Genomic DNA, 27,267 nt, shown 5'->3' with positions numbered 1-27,267 from the left:
TAAGGAAGTTATTTAAAAATTATTTTTAGGAATTTTATTTTTAAATTTTTTTTTTATAAAAAAATTATACTAAATATGAAAATTCAGATTCCAATCAAACATTTTTAAGATTCTGTATCAAACGACTTGTCGAATAAATGCCAAAAGCCTTACTCATTGGGCGATGATGATGAAGAAGAAGCAGCGATCGACGCGACTTGCGTGTTTGAATCGGCCTCTGTTATGACGTTTTGTTGTTTAGGGTTTTTTTTGGGGCGATGAATTAACGAGGGCCGCCCGGACTCGATTGTGTTTCAGTCAATTCCACTGTGCTTGACCGTGTATGAATTACGTACGACGGCAGGCTTTGCTTATTGGTCTCGGTTAATGTCAATTTATCGCAATTGCATCTCTACTTGGCCTTTGTCTTCCTCGTCGTCCTTTTCTGCACGTGATCGTCGTCCTCGTCGTCGCGTGAGCGGTGACGCAAATGCAAATCATGATGCGGGTCAGTGTCAGATTTATTGCCCCTTATCTCCATGCGCCAGCGCTTAATTAGTCCCTGTCAGTACGGCGCTGGAATCCCGAGCTCTTATTTACTGGTGATTCCACGTGGTTCCTGTTTAATTGTTTTTCTCAAACCAGTGTCCATGGACCATTGCTTTGCCAACCGATCATTTTGATTACTTTATCAGAAGAAAGGCTCGTGAATGTTCCTTCAGATCCGCCCATTCGATTCGAAGCGAACAACCTCGAAACGAGCGAGTGCTGAAACTAACAGTGGGCTGGCCAGGAGGGAGGGAGAAATTCAGGCTGTGAACTGCTGTTGGCCTTTTCCCTCCTTGATCGATCACAATGGCCGATGAGAATAAACAGACCCTTCTGAGAAAAGCTTTTTATGAAGACTGCCCAGGATGCAAGGCAGAACAGCTTAAAGAGCTGGAGCGAGGTTTACCCATTAAAAAGCTTTTCTGGATATGGATGGTCGTGATTTCCACAGGTAAAGGTTTTTATTTTAAGCATTTGCATTTCATGCTATATCACCACTCTACTTCAAGCTCAACGACTATATATTTGGCCCTGTTTGAATGTCTCCTAAACTTGAATGCTTCTCTAATCTCTAGTGTTGTTTTACATGCCATGCTATTTGCAATGCAACATCCCACATCTGCAGAGTAGCCATTTAAGGAAACGAGGACCAACTTAAACTCTAAAGCATTCTTGAAATCCTGAATTTCGTCATTTCAAGCATTCATGAAAACTGCTTAAAGAAGAATAGGCATATTGAACTTTCCAGCTCATCTAACCATTGTGCCAGTCAAGATTATGGAGTTCTGTATGAGAATGGATTATTTCCAATTCAAGCGGCAAGCAAACAGGCACTCAACTTGTGTCATGAAAAAGTTACAATAGAAAATTCATCTGTCAAATTGTTGAAACTAATTTTCCGTGGACGATTGTAGCTAATTGCGTTGGATGCATATACGAGAAGCTATAGCTTATGCAGTTTGCCATTGCTATTAGCTGCAACGGGATATCATTAAAGAAGAGAGAGGCACCCAGAAAGTTGATAAAATGATCGTTCTTGTAACTGGAATATGCAAATAATGTGAGTCTCAACCATTTGGTTGGAGAACACCATTATGGATAATGGAAAAGAAGAACAAAGTAGCAATATCGTTTTGCTTGAAACTATATATCGGAAGATCATAGGTCAAGTGGACAACAAGATTCAGCGGACAACACAATCAAATGATCAGTTGGAGTGGATGCCTATGAGGTCAACAATGGCAGCATCTGTGTTATCTAGTAAGAAGTTAGTGTAGAAGAAGAAGAAAAACCTCTCACGTTTTTTACGAACTTAAGAAATTTTATGATAGGGTACTTGAAGAGTTCATATGTCGAATTTTGAGAAAAAATAATATTTAACTTATACAAAGTGTAGGAGTTATGACACTAGGAAAGAAAGTTGTAGGACAAATTAATGAGTTTTATTCTACTATAGATTTGCGTCAACGATTTTCTTTTTCCTGGTGCTTTTGGCCTTTTCTTATGGATGAATTGACTGGATACGTACATGTGTTAGATCATATTATTTTAGTGGATGAAAAAAAGAAGAAGAAAAGGAAATAAAGTTAGAAGTCTTCAATAGTAGTTTTAGACTGAAGAGGTTTTCAGGTAAGAGAATTGCAATTGAATATCTAGATTCAACCGTGGTAAAATCAAAGCAAGAATGATAAGGACTGTGAAATGAACTAATGAGCAATATTATATGTTTACTCCTACAAATAATGGAGAGTTGTTGATGCGATTGGTATAAATAAGATAGGATGCGTTACGTGCCGACATGGTTTAGGTGTCCTATTTGGTCACTTTACAAGAAAGAACAGAAAAAAGTAGTATTCTACACGAGCAATACATATCCTTGAGACGAGAAACCACTAGATCCCTCATGTTTCCTGACGCAAAGTGTTGGGCAATTAAGAACATGTGACGCCCAAGGGTCTTTACCTAAAAGTGCAAGTTGAAAGTGACCCTTGGTTCATAGGATCAGATTTTCCCAGTAAACTTAAAACCTGAATTCTCAAATTTTAATTTGACACATGTCAGTTTCTAACACTTTTCTGGCTTGTATCCATTTGGTAGTGGTCTTGGGTTGGTTTTGATATCACTTATAACACTACGGGTTCTCACCCAAAGGTACTAACCAATGGTGACTCTGGTTCATGGGACCAATAGTAAACTAAGAATGTGAGATTGGGTCATGGTATGTTGAAGATGAAATGAGAGAAAACCAGTTGAAATGGTTTGAACATGTGCAAAGAAGATGAGTTGACGGGCTACTGATGAAAAATAGGCTATCCAGATTGAAGATAATGTTAGGGAAGAGTGGGTGCCAAAATTAACTTGGGTTCAGATTCTAAAAAAAATCATGATATTTTATATGTATTAATTCAAATTATATGCCTTACAAGATTATGGAAAAAAGAATCTGTCTAATAGACCCTGGTTGTGAGAAAATGCTTCATTTGGTTGAATAAGTTGTCAGGCATAATCAAGTTTGAAATGTTTTGAGTGGGTACGGAATCTAGGTTTTTTTTTTTTTTCAGATAGAAAACATTCAAAAAAGAGTAAATTGTTGTTCACATCATTTCATCAGTTTAAGCAGCTGAATTATTAGGACTTCACACTGACTGACTAGCAGACCTAGCCAAAATTGCCCAAGATACCTCATTAACCACAAAACAAATGTTGAGAGAAAAAGCTGTAAATAGTTAGATTGGATAATATGTCTAATCAATGAGGATGTGTATTAGTTTGAATGATTCTGTGAAACTAGGTAACCACTTTATCATATCCAGGTCTATTTTTTTGTCTAGAATTTTTTCTTCTCTTAAATTTGGCCTTTTCCCTTTCATTGGCAATATCTTTTGTTCGAATCATTCAATTTAAATAAAGGTTTCTCTTTTGTCCTGGCCTCATTTATTGATGAACTTCTTTAAGTTCTGCCCTATGCTTGATTTATGTAAGTTTCAGGCTCATGTTGTCGTCAATACTAATGATATGATCTTGTGTCTATCGAGTACTTGATTTATGAGGCTTTGGTTGAACTATTTGGTTACATAATTTGTCTGTACATGTATTTGAGTCCTAACATAATTCTTCTATGTAACCTTTTCAGCGCTGCCAATATCGTCACTTTTTCCATTCCTTTATTTCATGGTGAGTAATATGCTTCTGGATCGGGTAATTGATGTGCTCTCTTTGCTGGTTCTGAATCTAGACTAGAAGAGGATTGTTCAATTTCTTTCTTCACTTATAATGAGATCATACTAATTACCATGTACTTCATTGTCAAGGTAAGTTTGAAGTGGATGCTTGTGAGAATTTAGAGAGAGAGAGAGAGAGAGACAGAGAGATGATTTGAAGAGTATCTCTATCAGTTCCAAACTAAGAGATGAAATATATGTATATTTACATCTATCATGACATAAGCCGTGACATTATGCTACCTCATGACATAATCCATGACATCATGCTAACTATTTCTATATACAACTCAACACTCCCCCTTAAGGTGGAGTATAGATATCATATGCACCAAGTTTGTTACAAATATATTTTACCCGAGGACTCTTTAGAGACTTGGTTGATTATTGGAGTTAACAAACTCTATAACAATAACACCTTCAACCAACTTTTATGTAATAAAGTGACAGTCGATTTCAATGTGTTTGGTCCGTTCATGGAACACTGGATTGGAAGCAATGTGTAAGGTAACATGATTATCGTAAACAAGCTTCATAGGGGACACTTCACAAAACTTAAGTTCCTGCGGGAGTTGCTTAAGTTAGACGAGCTCACAAGTTGCATTAGCCATAGCCCGATACTCTGCTTTTGCACTTGATCTAGCTATTACATTTTTTTGTGTCCTTTATCTTCATAGAGTAGCCTTTCAGCCAGTGCTCTTTTGATATATCTCAAAATTTGGATAACAGCATCCCAGTGAAAAACACATGGAGAACTGATGAACTGACTAACTACACTCACAACAAAAGTAATGTAAGGACGAGTGACGGTGAGATAGTTCAGCTTGCCTACCAGTCCTTGATACCTTTCAAGATCTGAAAAGGGCTTCCCCTATCCCGGCAAGAGTTTGATATTCGGGTCCATTGGAGTGTTAGCCAGTTTGCAGTTCACCATGCTAGTTGTCAAGGGCATACTTTCTCTGAGAAATTGAGATACCATCTCTTTTGTTCCTAAAACCACAAGTGAAACCCTGTCACATCCAGGTTGGCGTTTAGCTATGTTTGATGAAATTAAAGCCTTACACTCAAATAGTACTTGGGATTTGGTGCCTCTACCACTGGGAAAGACTCCTATTGGTTATCGGTGGGTGTTCACCCTGGAAGTGGGCCCCGACGGACAGGTGAATCATCTTAAGGCTCGCTTGGTTGCCAAAGGCTTTACACAGATCTATGGATTGGATTACAGTGATACATTCTCTGTTGTTGCTAAAATGGCCTTTGTTCGCCTATTTCTCTCTGTGGCTGCTATGCGTCATTGGTCGCTTTATCAGTTGAATATTAAAAATGCCTTCCTCCATGGCGATCTACAGGAGGAAGTTTATATGGAGCAACCACTTAGTTTTGTTTCTTAGGGGGAGTTCAATGTAGTTTGCAAGCTCAAGAAGTCTCTTTATGGTCTAAAACAATCTCCACAAGCGTGGTTCGAAAGGTTCAGTATTGTGGTTCAAGCCTTTGGTCTTACCCAGAGTGAAACTAATCATTCGGTTTTCTATCGACACTCCTTTTATTTATACATCTACCTTGTTGTATATGTGGATGACATTGTTATCACAGGGAGTGATCAAGTTGTCATACAACAGCTGAAAGAACATCTATATCAGCACTTTCAGATCAAAGACCTAGGCATACTTCGGTATTTATTGGGTATTGAGGTTACACAATCAAGACATGTTGTGACTGAGGTCAAACATGCCGAGGACTGCAAATTAGATCTGGAAAGAGTAGCAAGTAGCGATAGAGGCTTGCTGGAGCACTGATGAAGATGGCCGGCGGTGGCTAGCGGTGGATAGCGACGACGAAACCATCGGGATCTGGAGGGACTTAGGGAGACGAGTCTAATGGTGGTGACGGTGTCGTGATCGAAGCATTGGAGAGAGATCATGGAAAAAATGTTTAAATGTATAGATTTGTTGGGTGGCACATGAGGTGGCCAGCGACGATGGGGCTCTGGGGCTAGGCCAATTTGAGGCTGGCGAGGCAACGATGGCAAGGGAAAGTGGGTGCGATGACTAGAAAGTGGGTGCATGCACCGATGGTTCAGATCTGGCAGATTTGTTGGGCGGCACGTGAAAGTGAGTGTTGCGGCCGGCGACGATGGGGCTTCAGGGCTAGGCCGATCTGAGGCAGCCGATGTAATGGCAGTGGTGACACGAGCAGATGGTGGCTGGAAAGTGAGTTAATAGGCACCGATGGTTCGCAAATCTTGGGTGGCACGTGGGAGTGCGTAGTGATGGGTCTTCGGGATTGGGCCGATCTGATGACGATGAACACTATGGTGGCAGTGGTGTTGGCAAATGATGGCTGGACAGTGGAGGTTTGGTCTTGACAGAGGCGACGAGGTGAGAGAAAATAAGTAAAGAAGTTTAGGGTTTGAAGGCCACTGTAGAAGGATACACAACGACAACTTATGATTTTCTCATCAGTGGCTTTGATACCATGTGAGAATTTAGAGAGAGAGAGAGAGAGAGAGAGATGATTTGAAGATTATCTCTATCAGTTACAAACTAAGAGATGGAATACACACACACACACATATTTATATATATGCAACTATCATGGCATCATCATGACATAAGCCATGACATCATGCTAACCATCTTTATATACAACTCAACAGATGTATTTGATTTTCCATTTTCGTAGTTGTCTAAATTGGAAAGTTCATGGATATTATACTTGTTAGATTTGATAAAAGCAACCCTAGTTGCATTCTAGCTTTATTTTCCATATGATCGGAATAGAACATTTTACTTGCTTCTAAAACTCAAACTTTTTTCTTGATCTTGTTTCTCCATCGCCTTAGAAGAATATTATCAAGATGGGCTCTCTAGATCAACATGCAAGTAGAATTTTTTAGTCTTCTCTTGTTTTCCTCTGTTGCTATTTTTTGAACACCACTACCTAGCGTGAGAAGGTTTTGTTATGCAGGAGAAAGTGTGAGTGGTTGGATAGAGGAGGAGGATGATTATTGGCCTGCCAAATAAACACGTTTTATATATAGGTTGTGTTTCTAGAATCTAGGCTTTTGTATGGACTATGATGGCATATAGTTTAATGCCAGAATAATGAATATGAGATGTTATAAGGCATAATACTCTTGCTTTTGCATTGGCACATGGAGTAATGCTATCATTTCTTAGTGTAATCATTTTGGTTATTTTGCATAAGAGAACTAGAGCTCTTAATACTTGACACTGCCTTGTTTCTGGACTGTTAGTTGTATCCTCTCCACGCCTTGTTTTTGTAAGTATTAATGCAAGAATGGGTCCTTGCTAGGTGCTAAACTTGAACTTATATCCCAAGAATTATGTGATTTTCATTTTGTCCTTTTATAGTAAAGTTGAACATCATATTATGTTTCAAAACTGAACTTTAAATTCTATTAAAACCTGATAATTTTGGTTCAAATAGAAGAACTTTGCCTCTAAGCTGTTTGATTTTATATGACAACATTGTGCACTTATGCCCATTCAACTACCTCCCTAAATTCTAGACATTTCCAAAAATTGAACTTAAACTAATGTAGACTCTACTGTGAAATTAACTTGAAGATTCCACATGAATGATACTTAGTGTTTGAAGTCCATTCTTGAGTTGTTGCAGCAGGGAACCATTCCTGATCAGCACTTAACTTGTGAATGAACTTTTACCTATAGACATGGACCTAGTTTGTTTGCTTCCTGCTACCATTTTGGTTAGGTTGTTAACTCAAAAGGTTATATGTAGATCAGCTCATTTTTTGTGCAAGCTCATACATATTCCCCCAGTCAGATTTCTCTATTATTTATTTGCTGGAATTGACTTGCTTTCTGAAATGCTTGAGCGTTTCATATCTAAAGGAAACCCTCATGGAGAACTATCAAAATGATGAGTGTAAGGGCTTCAATAAAATTTATTTGCAAAATAATTAATATCAGATTCAATGATCTATACCTGTTCGGCATCCCCCTGCAAGCTAGAATGGCCAAAATACTGAGGCTCTCTTGAACTTTATTTGCTTTACATTTTGCTCAATAGATATGCAGTAAAAGATTTAGCAAAATAATTTGTAAAAAAGAAAAAAGAAGACAAATATGTTTTTTAGCATCAGAATTTGTGTGGATCAGCATATGAATTTTGATTTTTGTTGCAGATAAGAGACTTTCATATCGCAGAAAGGGAAGAAGATATTAGTTACTATGCAGGTTTTGTGGGTGAGACAATTTCTCTTTCCTAATGTTCTTCTTGGGTTCTATAAATATAAACTAATCACTGGATTTCTATTGAGTGTAAAACAGTCCTAATAAATACATTAATATCCTGAAGGGTCATCTTTTATGCTTGGAAGGGCTCTTACATCTATCTTTTGGGGATCAGTGGCTGATCGATATGGTCGAAAACCAGTTATAATTATGGGCACTTCGGCAGTGTTAGTAACCTGTTTTTCATGAATTATTTTACTATCTACTTTGCAATTAAATTGGCTGCTTTATATTAAAAGTTATGTGACACCTGCTTCTTTTTAGAGAAATTTTGATCTTTATTTGGTGTATTGTAGGGTTATTTTCAACACTCTGTTTGGTCTTAGTACGAACTTTTGGATGGCTGTCTGTATGAGGTTTCTTCTGGGGAGTTTAAATGGTTTACTTGGGCCAATAAAGGTACCCTTTGTGAATGTTGTTTGACTGGTATTATGATTAAAAGTTGCTGCTTGTGCTATGCATTTCTCATGCTGCTTTTATTCCTTCAGTCTAAGTTTAAACATGTTCAATTTTTCTCATTGGCTAGGCATATGCATGTGAAGTTCTACGTGGTGAGCACCTGGCTTTAGGACTTTCAACTGTAAGGTTCACAATCTTTGTATGAGGCATATTGTGCAAAATGTGTTTAGATGCATGAACTTTATAGCTTTTTCCCTGACAAGAAATTCGGATTTTAACTTTTATGGCAGATTAGTACAGCATGGGGAGCAGGTTTAATCGTAGGTCCAGCTTTGGGAGGTTTCCTAGCTCAGGTAACTCTTCGTACTTATATTTTTAAGAAAGGTAACAAATGTGTTTTTATTTTGCCTCAAGTGTGATGGATAAATGATTAGAAGACAATAAAAAAAGAGCAAAGTGGACAGCTTTATATGCAAATAAAACTCTTCAGACACAATCTGCAAAGGTAAAAAATGAAGTATGAGCACAAATCCATTCTGTTTGGGCCTACTGCTGCCAGTTTTGTGCATGCTTAATATAGTTGCCTGCATTCATTGGTTTGAGAAAATTTCAGTACCATAAAGTCTATAAATGCTCAATGATTCACTGATTGGAGAATAAGTAGCTCTACTGGACTGATAAAGCTGAAAATAACTTCCAAATGATTTTCATGAATATCCTAATAGTTTCTTTAATACTATATGATTGAAGTCTAATACTTTCAAGCCTTACGTAAGCGAACTCTGTTGTGTGTGTGTGTATATGTGCTGAATGTGTTGGTGTGTAAGTTGTCCACATTGCTTGGTTAAGAGAAATTCTGTAGGAATAAATAGTCCACATCATGAATTTGGGTTTGGGCCTTAAGGGACACCCAAATTTTGTGAGCGAATGAACCCATACTTGCACGTGCTGCTGCCGCCACCGCCGTCTGTCCGGATCAGATAAAAATATATATATATATATATTTTTGTTAAAAATTTATTTAATAATATATATTATTATTATTTTTTTATCTGAACATCCTTTCCGATTTTCCTCCTCGTGTTTCTCTAGCATGTCGCGGGTTTTCTGCAGCTTTCGTGGCTAGTTTTCTCCGTTTGTTTGTTGTGTTGTCTGCCTCCGTGTCGGGTCGAGTTTGGTTATATTAATAACCGAACTCTGTCCCTCTGACAATATACGAAAATTCTAAGAGTTCCTCTGTCATCGAAGGGAAAATGCTAGAAAGCCCGATGGGTTTACCGAAAGGGGGCAAAAAGACGATTTTGCTCCCACACCCTACTTTTCCCCTCCCCCTCCCATGGATTGCAACCGCCCTGCTTCTCTCCTCTCCCCTCCCATGGCCACTGCCCTAGCCTCGTCGCCGCCCTCGCCTCTGTCGCCTTGTTGCCATCACCACCTCGCCCGATTGTCGCTGCATCTTCAGCGACGATTGGCGAGGCGAGACGAGGCGGCGATGGCAGTGAGGCGACGGAGGCGCAATGGCGAGGCGAGGTGAGGGTGGCGGCGAGGCTAGGGCAGCGGCCATGGGAGGGGAGAGGAGAGAAGCATGGCGGGGGCAGTGGCCCACTTTGCAAATTTGCAAAGTGGGCATGGGCAATTTTGACTTTTTGCCCCCTTTCTATAAATCTCTCTGTGACCCTCTCTGGCTCCGTAGTGGAGCTCGTCATCGAAGTGCCCATTCCATTCTAGTGTTCCTTCTTTGTCTAAACTAGAGTGCAAAATACCAATACGGTTTTGCCAGCCCTGGCTGTTTTTTTGTTGAAGAGATCGTTTCATCTTGCTAAAACTATCACCGTAATCTGCTTGCCGCCGGTGTAGGACGATTCTATCTTCAGGACAACTCTTACCCGCGACTCGATTTGAAATATCCCACTGCCCTTCTCTGTCTGTTGCAACGGTGTCGTTTTCTTTGGCCATTGCTTGCTGTACCAGTTTATAAATACTGCTGTATACCCCAACAAACTCTTAGTTAGATAAAGTAGGAGTCAGAAAGCATAGCCAAAGTGTCCTTGTGATCTCTAGTTATGCATTGATTTTTGAACATTCATAACCCAATATATGATTCTATTGCCATCTCTTTTCATTTCCATCATCTGTGATGCAATATCTTAGTTGCCTAAATGTAGGTAATTTATTTTGTCTTGTTATCCTAGGACTATGCGGAATTACCCTTAGATGAAATATGCCTCTCTCAACACTCTCTACCCTTCCCAACGATAATAGGAATTGAAAATAGAAACATAAGCAATCAAATCAGAATGAAAATAAAACAAGAAACAATCAAATCACAAGTAGACGCGGATTTATCCTGGTTCGGTTTCCTTTGAGGAAACCTATATCCAGCCTTCAAAGAGCCCTCCTAGCAGTCTTATTAAGGAAAAGAAAGATCAGTACAGCAGCAAGATCTCCCCCCTATTCCTAAGTACAAAAACAACAACTTTTCTCCCAAGATTACAAAGCTAAAAAATAGAACTTTAGCCTTCATCTCAGAGAATACAATGCACTCGTTACAATAGAAGAGAATAGAATGGCCACACACACCCACTAGCACTCTATTTATAAAGTTGGCGGTTATTTCTAGAGAAGACATTAGATATTTACAGTTTAACCCTCCCAATTTCCATTAATTACAGTCTGGGATATAAACTTCTATCTAATTCTTCAATTGCCCTCTAGCGCACTGCCATCAATCACATGTCTTTTATTTTTTATTTTTGTATTTAATGTTTTTTTAATTGCATGAAGCCTGCAGAGAAATATCCACATATATTCTCCAGAGATTCTGTATTTGGAAGGTAACTTACAACTTTAATGTTTTCACCATATGGTTATTTTTTTTTTATCTCTGATGTAAAATTTTCTATCATCATTCACCTTGCACTTGTTTCCTGAACTACAAACTTGTGATGCAGATTTCCATACTTCTTGCCCTGCCTCTGTATATCAGTTCTTGCATTGGTGGTGGATATTGCCTGTTACTGGCTCCCGGTATGACAAACTATTAGTAAAATTCCCATATTATTTGAACTTCATATTATTGTTAGCTTTTTATCTAGACTCTGTCTTTGGTATCTTTGTATTTAGAAATAGAAGTTTAGAAATTGTGTTGGAGTTAGATTAAGCAATAGAGGCGATTTGATAAAGGTCATCCTCTAGGTGCTGGTGATACTTAAGAAGCTTATAGTGGTGGCGGAATTCTGCTGATGATGGCAGGGGGACAGTTCTTTTGGGGATGAGGAAGGAGATGGGGTATTTCTCTCGGAATGCAACTGGGAGAGAAGGGAGGCTGGTGGGATAACTGCTAAAAGCAAGGGAGGGATGTGTGAAGTGGCAATGGCAGGTGGTTCAATGGAGACAGGAAAAACATTTTGGGTTGGGGGAGTTATGCTTTATCTTGTGTTTGTAATGCATATGGGTAAAGTGATTTTTTGTGTCTCTTGAAGTTTTTTGAATTGTTAAGTCGTAGTAAAAGATATAATGAATACTCTTTTAATTGACCTTTTCATAAGTAGATAAAAAAATTTAGAAATGAATTACGTGTTCAGAAAATAATGAGAAAGTAATAACTCAACAATCTTGGTTAGCTCTCCATTAATTGGAAAACTATGATAGTGGTAGCGAATCTAATTTCCATAATGTGAGGGTGTTTTTCTCACTTTTTGGTAATTTCAGTGACGGTGACTGTAACTGTTTGGAATGTAAACCTTGTTATTACTATAATCATTATATTTTATATTTTCTTCATTGAACAAGAATGATCAAGCTTAATGCCCCCAATCCCTTTTGGATGATCATCATGTATATTAAACCACAAAGCTTATATCTGAGTGATTTGGTTCCCTCAATTATATATTTTTTAGAATTATTTTTAATTGATTATTTTTGTTAATTCTATCTTATTTTAAATTACAAATTGCCACACTCAATGAGTTATATTTTCTTTTTTGCTTGGCAAACAAAGAACTATATTTTCTAAAACATTTTGTATCTTTCTTATTTTCTTACTTTTCATTCTATTAAGAAACTTAAATACAAATAAACATCTTTATATAATGCTCATTTATATTTAATGGGATAAGAAAGATAAGCATGAGTTATCTTTTGACTTTTCTATTTGTCTTTTGTGTGACTTTAAAATATGCGATACCATCTCATGTGTGTGCAATAAACAAATATAACAGGACGTAGGACTGTCTCAATCACTGACATAAAGGACAAACTTATTATTTTATCCTTGTAGTTCACCCGTTAGAGACCAAAATACCCTCGTGTATTTTTGGTATATTTTTATGTAGTTGTGAAGGGTGACCTTTTCATCACTATGTTCTGGTAGCATGTATAAAACAGTTTTTTTTTCTAGAATTCGCGTTTATTTGCATTACTAAATGGGAAACAGATGCAAATGGGAGAGTCATTTCCAACAAATAACTGTTTTATTGTATTGTCTATTCCTTCATTGTAGCTCATATACTTGTAATTTTAATGTTGGCTTATTTTCAGCTAACTGTTATATTTGATATTGCTGTATTTTAGTTTCTAACAAATGTAGAACTGCAGGAAACATTGCACAATCACAATCGGATCAGTAAATCGTGTGAAGATTCATATGACGCGTTAGAGGCTCCACCATGTGGGTCAAATGTGAGAGAGAAAGCAGAGGAAGGAGGAAAATCTATTTCTAAAAGAAGCTTGATCAAGAACTGGCCCTTGATGTCATCAATCATAGTGTATTGTGTCTTCTCCCTTCATGACATGGCTTACACAGAGGTGCCTTTTGATTGCCTAACTTTGGCCAATGAAAAATGTTTTAATTTATACTGTTCTTAGCCGTGCTTTGCAATTATTATCATTATTATTATTTTGTTTTCTGTGAGTTCAAGTTAAAGTTGTAGGATTTTTTTAATTTGTGGTTCTGCCACTTGTCCATGATGCACCTTATGCATGCTCAAGTACATGATTACTAGAGCATGAACCGCTGTTATACATTATTTTGGAAGGGGACAATAATGCTTCAGGATGTTGCCTTGTGCAGTACACTTGTAGTAAATCACAATATGATGGTTATATTCTAATCATGGTTCATATCTTCTTCTAGCCATAGACCTCAGCTTTTCTACATTTTGATTAAATACATTCTATTCCCTCATGGTTAATACGCTTGAAATTAAGGAAAAATAAATGTCTAATTAGCTCTAAACATATTCATTTAACCTCCATTTGGATAAAGTGGGAGAAGAAGTGAAAGGGAAAGATAAATTGTGAGGGGATTTGGAGAAGAGTGGAAAGGGAACGGAGCAATCTTTCCTGTCCTGTCCTACTTTTTTATTTTTTTCATTAATATATCTCGATCATGTCATGTCCTACTTGTTTTTTTTAAAAATGTTGTGTCCCATGTCCTGTGTCCATGTCGGTGTCTGTGCTTCATATGTTCTGGCACATGATGGTCAATGGTTTCTGGAATTGTTGTCCTCCTGTATACCTTAATAAGGCCTGCTTGAGGAAGTACTGGCATCATTTTCAGTATTTCCTCTATGCTTTTGTCTCTTACAGTAACTAGGATTACTTTTGCTAGTTTGCCTTTTTCCTTTGTTTGTCACCATTTGTCTTATTGCTTATCTTATTGGATAGTTTTGGCAATCTATCTCCTGCAGATATTCTCATTATGGGCTGAGAGCCCCAGAAAGAATGGGGGCTTGAGCTATTCAACTGATGATGTTGGAACTGTTCTTTCAGTCACAGGTACATTTGCAAATAGTGCTAAACCAATTATGCATAATCAAGTTAAAATGAATTTCCTTCACCCTTAAAATCTTAGACACGTAATGGCAGATTCATCATATAATGCCAACTATTTAAGGATATGAACGCCTCATTTTCAGTAGATTCACAAAGCAGAACTGGATTTTTAGTTGATCTTATTGGGACTAAGGCCTGTTAAATTGAGTTCCATATCTGGATAATGTCTGAGAGATTCAAGGGCTATAACATGCGTGGACCTGCAAAACTGATCTGTCTGGGCTGCACCACATTTATTATGTTGTTAAATCTCATTTCTGACGTAAACATCACAGAATTTGCTTCAGCTCACAGTGTCTGAATTCTGGATTGAATTCTTATTTCTAAAGGTTTCTAACAAACATTAGTCAGTGCTTTTAACTGGAAGAATGTGCATCAAATCTATATAAGAGTAAAAGAAAGGATGATGAAGGCAAAATAAATACAGGAGAGGAAAAGAAGGGGGAACATGGGTGCAATCATTTGACAGTTGATCAGATTGCTTTGACACCATGTTGGTTTACTAGAGATTATTTTAGAACATTGAAACGAATAAAAGGGGGGGGGGGGGGGGTTATTCCATATATGTTGCTAATTTTTAAATACTAATTACTAGATTTTATTTTTGACCCCTTCTATTTTTGATCTTTTTAAAAATTTCTATTAAAGAGTAAAAAATAATGAAGAGCTACAACCTTTTCCGTCTCCTTAAGTACAAAATAAACTGCTTCTTTATTTGCCACGCACTTGAATGTGGTTATTTTGTTAAGGTTTTATGTTTATATTAACGAAGAATTGAGTTTCTTATGGTCTTAGTTGCATGTGAATGTATGATTTAATTGGTAATCAGTTATTTCTGGGATGTCTGCAAAGAGAAGAAAATTTGTGACAGGTTTTAGCTCATTGTTTATGCCTCATAACTCCATATTAATATTTCCAGGGATCAGACTTCATGTATATATTTGTCAAACAATTGCCTTTTTTGTTTAATTTAACTTTTGTGTTTATTGCTGTTTCATTTTCTTAGTGTTGATTATCTTGAAAAGAAACTTGCTGTGTGATGATGAAGTGGAAAAATAAAAAAGAAACAGGTTCAGTAATATAGTTTTTGTACTCTATATGAACAAAAATTGACAGGACAGGTATATTGAATGTTTGGAGGCTGAATAAAAGAGAAGTTCTTCCTCACACTTCATTGATCTGTAGGTTGAGATATATATACACAAGACATTGTAAAAAATCTCCTAAAATACAGGAATACGATACAACAAATTCAAATAACAATACCTTACAGATTAGAATAAATTTGAACTTGACTTCCTCTCATCTGTTTTGAAACTGCTTCATCCTTTCTTTCATTTATCCTCTTAGTTTGAAATTCTCCTTATCTTTTCTCTCATAACAACCTCATCTCATTATCCACTTGTTCACAACTCGGAATCATTCTTTTCTTATCTTCTCCAACAGTATATAATGGTAGAACTTGAGTGATGAGACATTTGAATTTTTAAATTTTGATATACTATGTTAGGCTTTAAAGCAACCCAATATAGTGGATTAAGGGTTGATAATTTGTTGTTGTGTGATATTAGGATTTTGGTTTTATTTGAATTTTGGAATTTGGATTTTAGATTTTATTTTAGTAAGATCTATTTATTTTATCTTTTGTTTTTAGTATTGTTTGGCGTGTAGATTTATCTTTTTAGTTTTAGCCTATAAATAAGCATAATTGATGTAATCAGAAATTATTGAAGAAGTTGATTGGAAATAAAATTTCTGTGTCTTCTCCTGCAGAACCTTTCTTCCTCTCCTTCTTCCCCTTCCCTAAATTCTTCATCTTGCTCTCAAATTCATCTCTTCTGTAATTTTCTTGCTGTCATCATTGAGTGTTTCTAAATGATGAATTTATTCCATATAAGTATAGGATCCCTATGATGAACATTTGGTCTTCTTAGAAACTCAGACACTCAAAAGGGAATTATACCATACATAAAAACAAGAGAATGCATTTTTCAAGTTCCTGGTGAAATTGAAATTTTTTAGGTCAATGCTAGTGTTCTTTCCCCCTTTCCCCTTTTCCCCAGTAATTATTGGCCTAACATGCCTATATATTTATATTGTATGTCTATTGAAGATTGAGTTGCTGAATGCTAATTCAATTCTCAGGGTTTGGGCTTTTAGTATTTCAACTAACTTTATATCCAGTTGCGGAGAAGATCCTTGGCACTGTGATGGTAGCTCGCATTGCTGGAGTAAGAAATCAACACTTGTAAAATGAAGTGCTTTTGGTATTTCCAAATGCTGTGAAATATATACCATATTAGTTTTTATTTGGTGCATAATTCCTCTTTTTTCAGGTTTTGGCTATACCTTTACTGGCATGTTACCCCTACATGAACAAGCTATCTGGAATCAGCCTCTCGATTTTGTTAAATTGTGCATCCATTATAAAGAATATGCTATCTGTAAGTGCATCTATACTGTCAAGACTGTCTATGGATTTCTAAGAACCATATCCGTTTCATTTGCTTTAGTATTTATCAAGAGTAAGATTACAGTTACTGATAGGAAAACTTATGCATGATTGGTAGTGTAATTATATATATGTTTTGATAACTCAAACTATATAAAAGAACATATCCAATTTCTGTTGAACTTGTACGATGAACAACTCACAGCTAAAGTTCATTGATAAAATAAAAAACACTGGAGAACAAATAGGGGATTTGGAAATAGAAGCTGATATTTAATGTCTACATGTGAACACGTGAATAAACAAAATACTGTGCATGTGCTCTGGTTTGAAATTTGACCTATTATTCAAGATGAAGTACATTTTTCTTTCTGTAGGTATTGCAGTCGCTGCTTCAGAAATTAGTTTGATAATTTTCTTTCAATAACTAAAGTAATGATCCTCTTTTTTCACTGTCATCAGATGTCCATTATTACCGGAATGTTTATATTGCAGAATAATTCTGTGGTAATTTTTTTTCTCCTTTTATTTTCACTCTCCTTTCCTTTTTGTTACTTTCCTCTTCACGGGGTTTAAGTTATTATTTCCTGTCCGTTATTTTCTTTTAATTCATTTGAACTGATGGTGTAACAACAGGACCAAGATCAAAGAGGAGCTGCAAATGGCATAGCTATGACCGCTATGTCCCTTTCTAAAGCTGTAGGCCCAGCTGGTGGCGGAGCACTGTGAGTATCCACTTAATAATGCCAGCATCTTTTTATATTTTGATCCGGTGAATGCACAATTACTATTCTCACAGGTGCATCTATCGATTTTCTTCTCATGTTCAAACTTTCCTTATCATGTCTTGTTCATCTTATCTTCAATACGTGCCACTCCAATCACATTACAATCTAATGCTATTTTTTGTATTCTGTGCATCAATCTTAACATTTTCATCTTAGTTATGCTTATATTTTGTGCATGTTGGTGCATAACTTCCCAACATTTTATATCATACAACAAAATTTGTCTTTTGGAGTTGAGACATCCAAAAAAAAAAAAAACTCTTCTAGTTTTAAAAGGATTTTGTAACAACATAAAGTTTTGGAAGCATTCCTCCACTTCAATCATCCTGCCTTGATTTAGTGAGTAACATCCTCAGTAATCTTCTTTTCAATTCGAACAATTGATCCAAAAGATGTGAACTGATCTTTTCATGGAATCATTAGATCTTTTTAGTCTCATAACAACATATCCACACTTCTATTTTTACTGAACTTACTTTCCAAAATCTATAAGAGAAAGAAAACAAGAAATAGACATATTCATCCCTCCTTTGATTTCAGTAGGTGAGAGGCTTAACAAATGTTTTGAATGTCTATATATGATGCATTGAGTTCTCTGTCCCCACTTTTTCTGGTTGTTAATTCAAGAAACAAGTTATATTCTTATTATGTTTACAGTGTAGATCCATTTATAGTTTGTATGTCAAAATGATAATATGCCATTGTTTTCATGCACTGATACATAAAAAATGATAATTTCATATTTGTTTAGTGCCCACTGTATCTGCATCCCGAATTCTTGACTCTTGTAGAAATTGAGTTGGCTTGTTTATATGGTGTCATATCAAATCTCCCATGACTAAAACTAGTTTAAGTTTTTATCTTCCAAATAAATAGGACTAGACCATTGATTCTACAAAGCTGATGATCCTACACCTTTAGAGAAAAACTCTCTTCCTAGCTGTGGAAGCAATCTCATTAGGTTGGAGTGGTGATTGAAAATCTTTCAACAGTCCTCATGGACAATAAAAAATGAAAATCTTTCAACAGTCCTTATGGATAATCCTGTGGTACTGATGAGAAATCACTATCATTAGTACTCAAGAAATTTATACTAAAAAATGAAAAGATGAAAATGGATGTCGCCTATTTCTGGATAATGCAATAGTGTATACAGATAATAGAGAGAACTGATTTATCAACTCATTGCTTCTATGAGTAACGTGAATGGCTAGTTTTAAAATCTAATTTGCATTCCAATAGCCTGAGCCTGTCTCTTAATTGAAACCATAAGTATTTGCATGATATCAGGTCAGAAGTTTACTTTTGGCTTTTATCGATTACTCTTGTTTACATTCTTCTGTGTTAGGTAATATGGTTTTGATTTGTGCAGCTTGTCCTGGTCACAACAGCGACAAAACACATCATTCCTTCCAGGTTTGTAACTGTCAAACTGAGTTTATTTTTCAGTCTTTAAGTTGGCTACACTAGACTGGACCGAGTGTCACGACCTAATCCTAGATCAGTAGTCTATTGGAGAAGTCTTGGGCATATTACTTGGTTTTATGAACCCATAAGTCACCAGCAGTTAGCACTTTTGGGTGAGGACCCTTGCTGTTAAAATAAGACGCACTCCTTTAGTTGCCTCCTTTCGCTTTACAGGTTCTAGAAACAAGAGATGTATGTACCTTTTAGGGAGTTTATTTCTCATTATGGCCTAATGTCTAACCAATTTTATGTGTCTGCTTGGCCTAGTAAATCATGTTGAATTTCAATTTCTATGGGAAAGGTGAAACATATTTAAGTTATTTTTGACTTCTCTCCTGAAAATGAACATACAAGTGGAAACTGAACTTTCATTGCCCATTAATGATGTGACTTCCAAAATGAAATGACACTGTCCCAGAAATGGCTTCTTTATTGGGTTCATTTAACAAAATTTGGCTTAATTTTGAAAATTAAAATAAAACTTGAGAACACGTCAACTAGTTCTTTGTAATGCTTCCAATTTTTACCTGTCAACTACTTTGGTAGTGGTGTCAAGGGAGTTCATATTCACCTCACCCTAGTGGAGCTAGAACACAAAGAAGTCGGGTATTATTTAGGGTAAATTCTACCTTGACCCCTCTGTGGTTTGAGCCTTTTTCAAGGAAATTCGCTGTGGTTTACTTTTGGCATTGAAGGCCGTGCTTTACTTCTTTTTTCAGATATGCCCCTTCCACTTAAAGAAAACAAGAAATAGTATCCTAGAACTAAAAAAAAAATAAAAATAATAAAGCACAAGGAAAGAGTGTTCTAAAAATCTAAAGCATATGGATCTTAAATGCCAAAAGTACCCACAGGGGTTTCCTTGAAAATGGCCCAAATCACAAGGATCTGAGTGGAATTTACCCTATTAGAAAATACAGAAAGAACGAAGGGAGTATAATGAAAAGGAGGTGTGGCCAACAACATTCTTTTGCCCCCTCTTTGAATGTGGCATTGGTGTTTGTGATAGAAAGAATGTCTTCTTTACTAAATAAAGATTTAGGAAGGAGGGAGACTTTAAGATTAACTAGGCAAAGGTTCTGGTCATAGAACAGGCTGTGCTTATTCTTCACATTCTCAATATAGAAAGGTTCTATTCATGACCATATTGATAAATTCTCGTTACTTTATGTTATATTATATACTGAATAATGCCATATAATTAAAATTTATTGAACTAGTGTTGAAATTTATAACCACCATGTTATAAATTCATTATGATATATATTCAGACTTTTGCACGAGTAATAGCTAGAGACATATTTCTGTTATTGATGTGTCATGTGTGTCTATCTGAAGTGCCTCATTCTTAAAAGAAACAGTAAATAAAAAATCAAAAAGACCATAAGGAATATTAGGATACATTTCAGTGATTGTTTGATAAGGTATCTGCGAAATTTCCTGTGAGTCATATTTTGACAGAATCTTCAACACAGGAGTGGATCTCCTCAAAAGTGTTTTTGCATCTTCTATCATTAATTTTCTATACTTTTTAAGCACGTGAAATTAGTTGAATTAGTACAATTATATGTACAAAATCTATTTGAATATAATAAATTTGTATGAAATCTACCAAATCATGATTGAAAGTGGGATATACAGATGAATATGCATAATAAATAAATGTACCCCTAAACTCTCCCAAACCCACATGTGATATACTAGTAGGTTCTCTTTCTTTTTCAAAAATCAGTGAACACGTTCTTAAAAGCATTTGCCATGCTTTTGATGAGAACCCAAAGGAAATTTACTGAAAACTGAATTCAAATTCCCACTTCAATCCGATTACAAGAAAAATTGGGCTTTCGAGAGGCCCTTAACTCTCCCAAGACTCAGTATAAGAATGATCTCTCCCTTCCAACTTCTTCACCCCCCCCCCCCCCCCCCCACCTATTCTTCCCCCGCTCCTCCCCAATAGAAATTTGTTACACGCACTTGCTGGGTTGTTACACAACCCAGCGATTTCCCTTCTCCACCCTTACGCACATGGCTGGCTGTTATGCCAGCCATCCAATTTACACCCTTACCCCTGCCCCTTGGCTCTTCTTTGATAAGTCAAGTAAACCGGGGGCCTATCATTACTCCCCCCCAACTTTCACCTTGTCCTCAAGGTGGAAAAATGGAAACTGTTGCTGGATCAAGTGATAAGGTTCCCGAGTAGCTTCCAATGGGGGTAGCCCCTTCCATTGTATGAGCACTTTGAACCCCTGTAAGTTCTTTCCGGACCCTGGTCGCACTCCCAGCATTGCCTCCGGTTTCACCAGCATCTCAAGGTCTTCAGTAAACTGTCGAGAAAGCTCCACATTAGCCTCCACTGCCCCTCTTGCCTCTCGTAGCTGTGATACGTGAAATACCGGATGGATTGGATAATGAGATGGAAGTATTAGCTTATAAGCTATCGAACCTACTTCCTTCTCAATTTGAAATGGACCATAATAGCGGGCAACCAACTTTTCATTTGCACGGGCAGCCAACGATTTTGTTGATAGGACCTTAACTTCAAATAAACACAGTCTCCCTCCTTGTACTTCACCTCCCTTCTTTTCAGATTTGCCCTCTTCTTCATCACTGCTTGTGCTCTCATCAGTTGGGCCTTCAATTCCTCAAGGATTAAGTCTCTCTCAACCAGCTGCTGTTCCACCATTGAAACAGGGGTGGTTCCCTTCTCAAACCTCAATAAGGGTGGTGGTTCTCGCCCATACACTGCTTGAAATGGAATCACGTTGGAAGCAGTGTGGTAGGAGGTATTATACCATAATTCAGCCCAAGGTAGCCATATGTACCATGCCTTCAGTTTTGAGGAAGCAAAACAACGAAGGTAGGTTTCTAAAGTTTGGTTAAGTACCTCAGTTTGCCCATCCGTTTGAGGGTGATAAGCTGTGCTTCTGTTGAGTTTGGTACCTTGTAGCCGAAACATCTCCTCCCAAAATTTGCTCATGAAAATTTTGTCTCTATCCAATACGATGGACCTTTGAATTCCATGAAGTCTCACCACTTCCTTAATAAAAATTCCAGCCACCTCCCCAGTTGTAAACGGGTGTTTAAGTCCAATGAAATGCCCGTACTTACTAAGTCTATCCATCACCACTGAAATGGAATCCATCTTGCTCGACTTTGGCAACCCCTCAATGAAGTCCATAGCAGTGTTGTCCCAAATTTGGGTTGGGATCGGGAGAGGCTGCAAGAGTCCCCCTGGTGCTAAAGCCATATATTTATTTTGTTGGCAAACTGAGCAATCACTTACATACTTGTGTATATCCTTCTTCATTCCCTGCCAACAAACATTTGCTACTACCCTCTTGTAGGTTTTTAAGAATCCTGAGTGTCCCCCTATGCTCCCATCATGCCCCTCACGAAGTAACAATGGAATGAGAGTGGAGCCCTTGGATAAGTACAACCTTCCCTTGTAAAGGAGAAAACTGTTCACTAGTTGGAAGTTAGGGTGTGAAGTAGGATCAGCCTGAAGCTCCCGAATAAGTTTTTGCAATCTTGCATCAGCCTTCAATTCATTGGCTAACTTATCCATTTGGACCACTTTAGACACTGTTAAGGCCATTATTTTTGCTAGATGTCAGATCCTAGACAGCCCATCAGCAGCTTTGTTTTCCAAGCCTGGCTGATATTGTATCTCAAATTGAAACCCCAACAATTTCACCATCCATTTCAAGTATTCCGGACTCATCACTTGCTGTTCCATTAAGTAAATGTTGCCTAACAAGTAATGTCTCCATTTTTGCATAGCAAACACTATGGCCATTAGTTCCTTCTCATAAACAGATTTTTTTCTCCCTAACTGATTGAAAGCATGACTGAAATAAGTAATAGACCTTTGTTTTTGCATTAATACAACCCCCATACCTTGTCCCGATGCATCAGCCTCAATAACGAAGGGCTTCCCAAAGTCCGGTAAGGCTAAAACGGGTAGAGATACCATTTTAGCCTTAAGTTGTTGGAAAGCCTGCTCGACTGCCTCGTCCCAAAAGAAGTTATTCTTCCTCAACCTCTCCGTTAGCGGCCTTGCTAACCTGCCATAATTCCTTACAAAGCGTCTATAATACCCCGTAAGGCCAAGGAACCCCCTCAATTCCTTAACTGATGTAGGAGTAGGCCACTCTAGCATGGCTTGTATCTCACTTTGATCGGCTGAAACCCCGAGATGAGATATAATGTGGCCTAAATATTCGATTTCCAACTGTCCAAACACGCATTTCTTCCTGTTGGCAAAGAGCTAGTTGTTCGCTAGTATCTTTAAGACACAACGTAGATGTTCTGCGTGCTGTTCAAAATCACTGCTATACACCAATATGTCATCAAAGAACACCAACACAAAACGCTGTAAATAATCTCTAAAAACATCATTCATCAAAGATTGGAAGGTGGTTGGTGCATTCATCAGCCCGAATGGCATTACTAGGAACTCGTAATGCCCCTCATGAGTCCAGAAAGCTGTCTTGGGAACATCTTCTGACTTAACTCTAATCTGATGGTAACCAGATTTCAAATCGAGCTTAGAGAAGACCCTGGCACCATGCAACTCATCAAGTAACTCCTCTATCACAGGTATAAGAAATTTATCCAGTATAGTGACCTTGTTCAAGGCCCTATAGTCCACACAAAAACACCACCCTCCATCCTTCTTTTTAACCAACAAAATCGGACTAAAGAATGGGCTGGAACTAGACTATATAATTCTAGCCGCCAGCATCTCTCCCACCAGCTTCTCAATTTCATTTTTTTGCAAATAGGAGTATCAGTAGGGCCTTACATTAATTGGTGTGGTTCCCGGAGCTAGATTGATGATGTGATCCTTCCTCCTGCAAGGTGGCAGACCTTCCGGTGTAGAAAAAACCCTCTCAAACTCAGCCAACACCCCCCCCCCCCCCCCCCGGACCTCTGGAACTTCCTCTTGAACTTCTTTGATCTCTGCCACCATGGTTCCCAACTCTAACAGCATTCCTTCCCCATTTTCCCTAAAGGCCTTCACCATTGCCTTTAAGGACACCAAGGTCTTACTCAAGCTAGGATCCCCTTGCAAGGTTACTGTTATGCCTCTTATCTAAAATTTCATTATGAGGGCCTTCTAATCCACATTCATTCTTCCAACAGCCGCTAGCCACTTCATTCCTAAAATCACATCCGAGCTTCCCAAGTCCAGAGGTAAAAAATCCTATATGATTTGAAGATTTTGGAGATTAAGCTTCACTCCCTTGCAAATTCCAGCCCCTTGCACTGCTATTCCAGTCCCCATAACTACCCCATAACCAGCTGTCTCCTCCCTTGGTAAAGCCAAATGCCGCACCAGCTCGGTTGTTATGAAGTTATGAGTTGTCCCCCCATCTATAAGCACCACCACCGGCTACCCCTCGATGTCCCCCTTGAGCTTCATAGTTTGTGGTGTAGTCAATCCAACCACAGAATTCATGGAGAGCTCAATTACCTCCCCACCTTGCCCCGACTCTCCTACTAACTCTTCCAACTTTTGTTCCCTTTCCACCTCCTCTACCTCTTCATCATATGTCATCATTACTTGAAGCTCTTTGTTTATGCACTTGTGGCCTATAGTATACTTTTCATCACATCGAAAACATAGGCCCTCATCTCTTTTTTCCTTCCACTTCGCCTCACTAAGCTGCTTGAAGGGTGGGTTACCCCCTCTCCCACTGGTTTGTGGTTGATTTGGGTTAGGAGGACTGACTGTTGTCAGTTTTTGGGGCTGTTGTGAGGGTGGCAAAATTCCCCCTCACTGGTAAGTTGAAATGGGGTTTGGCTCGGACGGTCCTTTGTTTGAACCTGCTCCAACCGCCCATCCCCGAATCACCTGATTCTGCTCCTCTATCCGTTGGGCTAAGTCCATCATTTGCTCCAAACCCCTTGGCCTCAACACCCTCAACTCAGCCTTGATTTCAGGTTTTAACCCATTTATGAAATGCCCTTCCAGCATGGCTTCCGGCAAGTTTTCAACGGGAGAAGCCAATGTCTCGAAGCATTGGTGGTACTCCATGATAGTTCCCTTCTGCTGGAGAGCTAAAAACCTCTCCTCAACAGAGCCTTCTTGGGTGGGTCGGAAGACTTCTCAACAGAAACTTGAAGTCCTCCCAGCCCCTCACCCTTCGCCGCTTTTCCTCCCATTGGAACCACGATAGAGCAGCTCCCCCTCCATACACAAAGCAGCTGCATCTATCTTCTCCTCATCAGTCATCCCCGTCACCGCAAAATAACGTTCGGCTCTGAATATCCAGCCGTCCGGATCGTCGCCTTCGAAGAGAGGCATCTCCAATTGTCTCCCTCTGATTTTCGACCGCCAACTCCCATCGGCACCACCTGTCTTGGCACACCGCACTCCCACATCTAGGGTCACCTCGGAATCCTGAGTGAATTCCGTAGACTAGCCTCCCATCTTCTCCTTGTTTTTTCGCTCCCGCTCCTGCTCTTCCCACCTTGTTCTCATCCATGCGAACTGCTCCAGCAAGTTCGCGACATTCTTCTCCACCGATTGCATCTCACCCCTCATGGCATCAACTCCCAGTTGCATGCTTTCCATCCTCCCTTCTAATTCTCCTACTTGGTCCGTTAAGTTCACCATTGGGATCGGTGATGCTCTGATACCAAATTGATGAGAACCCAAAGGAAACTCACTGAAAACTGAATTCAAATTCCCACTTCAATCCGATTACAAGAAAAATTGGGCATTCGAGAGGCCCTTAACTCTCCCAAGACTCAATACAAGAATGGTCTCTCCCTCCCAACTTCTTCCCCCCCCTTACCTATTCTTCCCCCGCTCCTCCCCAACAGAAATTTGTTACACGCACTTGCTGGGTTGTTACACAACCCAGCAATTTCCCTTCTCTACCCTTACGCACATGGCTGGCTATTATGCCAGCCATCCAATTTACACCCTTGCCCCTGCCCCCTGCCCCCTGCCCCCTGCCCCTTGGCCCTTCTTTGATAAGTCAAGTAAACCGGGGGCCTATCAGCTTTCTGAAATATGGCTAGGGAAGTTGATCTGATGTATATATTGTGAGTCATATATGGTAGTACTCCTTTTCCCTCCCTTTTTCTATATAATTCAAAAGTTAGCTACCTCTCTCTCTGCATTCGTTCTATCTTGGGCATGTTTATTACAACAGAACAACAAGATGTACAATTAATTGATTTCTTCGGTTCTGAAATTTTATCTCGTTTCTATAATCATTTTCAAAATCTTGCAATGTATAAAGGTATCAAGCATAACACTTTTCATAATATTTGATCTATTAACGGAACCAGGCCTTTGTACTTAACCGTGTTTAATTAGTTGCTAACTAGAAAAATATGTAAATTGCTTGCTGCCAAGTTGTTGAAAATAATTCTGGAGCACCCAAAATTCATTGGCTCCAAGTGGGATTCTGCAACAAGCGTTTTCCTGCCCAGAAAACTTTGCTTTCTACTTTCATCATTGCTTTACATTTCATTGCTTGTGAAAGTTATCAGGAGTATAATTTGGTAATCAAAATGCAGGTGATCAGATGACCTTCTTCATCTTGAATGTAATCGAGGCAATTGGTGTCTTGATGACATTCAAACCATTTCTAGTTCAAAGCCGGTAATAAAGGAAGGGATGAAGCTTTACCAAACTTCAGATGACGCAAGTATCGTCAACTTGATTGTTTAACAATGTAATGTATTGGTGTATCCGAAATAGGGGTAGTAGTAAAATGGAATTCCAATTCTATTTTTGATTAAAAACATTGAATGAAACTGTACCTAATTCAAGATACAAAACTTCCATTTATTTCTGTAACAGTTCCTGTTTCATAAGCAATGAATCATTAAATTTTCTATTACTTTAGATCGACTTCCTTTTGTTCTTTCAATTTTCTTTATGTTGCTTCTGCAATGATTGCAATCTGTTGTGGAAATGTTACCTCTCCATGCTAATCAAAATAATACATTGTAACAAAACTTTTAACGGTTGATTTCAGGCGTTGAGGCAGTATGAAAGGTTAGGGGTGTAGAGTCATTATGCCTCGATGGTCTCTTAATGTGTTTAGGTGTATAAGTCAACTTGAGTTTACAAGATTTTGACTTTAGTTTGGTGACCCGTAACAGTAATACTCTTAGTTTACTTTTTATTTTTATTATATACTAAAAGGGTTTTAAAAAATTTAGAGGTTAATAATAATAATAATATTTTTGTTTTTTTTTTTAGTGAATGCTAGAAGGGATTTTCAAAAATTTAATATAGATCTGCACTTGCCTGAGCATGAACCTATTTGATG

At 38.1% G+C, this 27,267-nt stretch overlaps 1 protein-coding gene across 1 annotated transcript; it reads left to right on the top strand.

Moving 5' to 3' along the window:
- The first annotated feature begins 356 nt into the window (after positions 1 to 356).
- LOC127801129 (protein ZINC INDUCED FACILITATOR-LIKE 1-like) lies at positions 357 to 26,832 on the top strand. Its single transcript, XM_052336000.1, has 17 exons — positions 357 to 979; positions 3,662 to 3,702; positions 7,921 to 7,981; positions 8,094 to 8,196; positions 8,326 to 8,428; positions 8,556 to 8,609; positions 8,719 to 8,781; positions 11,213 to 11,262; positions 11,380 to 11,455; positions 13,025 to 13,234; positions 14,119 to 14,206; positions 16,409 to 16,494; positions 16,600 to 16,707; positions 17,178 to 17,222; positions 17,352 to 17,440; positions 18,876 to 18,919; positions 26,507 to 26,832. The coding sequence occupies exons 1-17, from the start codon at positions 835 to 837 to the stop codon at positions 26,593 to 26,595; spliced, it is 1,455 nt and encodes a 484-aa protein (XP_052191960.1). The 5' UTR covers positions 357 to 834; the 3' UTR covers positions 26,596 to 26,832.
- Positions 26,833 to 27,267: the final 435 nt, after the last annotated feature.

The sequence above is a fragment of the Diospyros lotus genome, chromosome 5 (genome assembly GCF_014633365.1).
Source record: "Diospyros lotus cultivar Yz01 chromosome 5, ASM1463336v1, whole genome shotgun sequence".
Lineage (NCBI taxonomy): Eukaryota > Viridiplantae > Streptophyta > Magnoliopsida > Ericales > Ebenaceae > Diospyros > Diospyros lotus.
The sequence above is the reverse complement of the archived record's forward strand: the minus strand, read 5'-3'. Positions and strand labels throughout refer to the sequence as shown.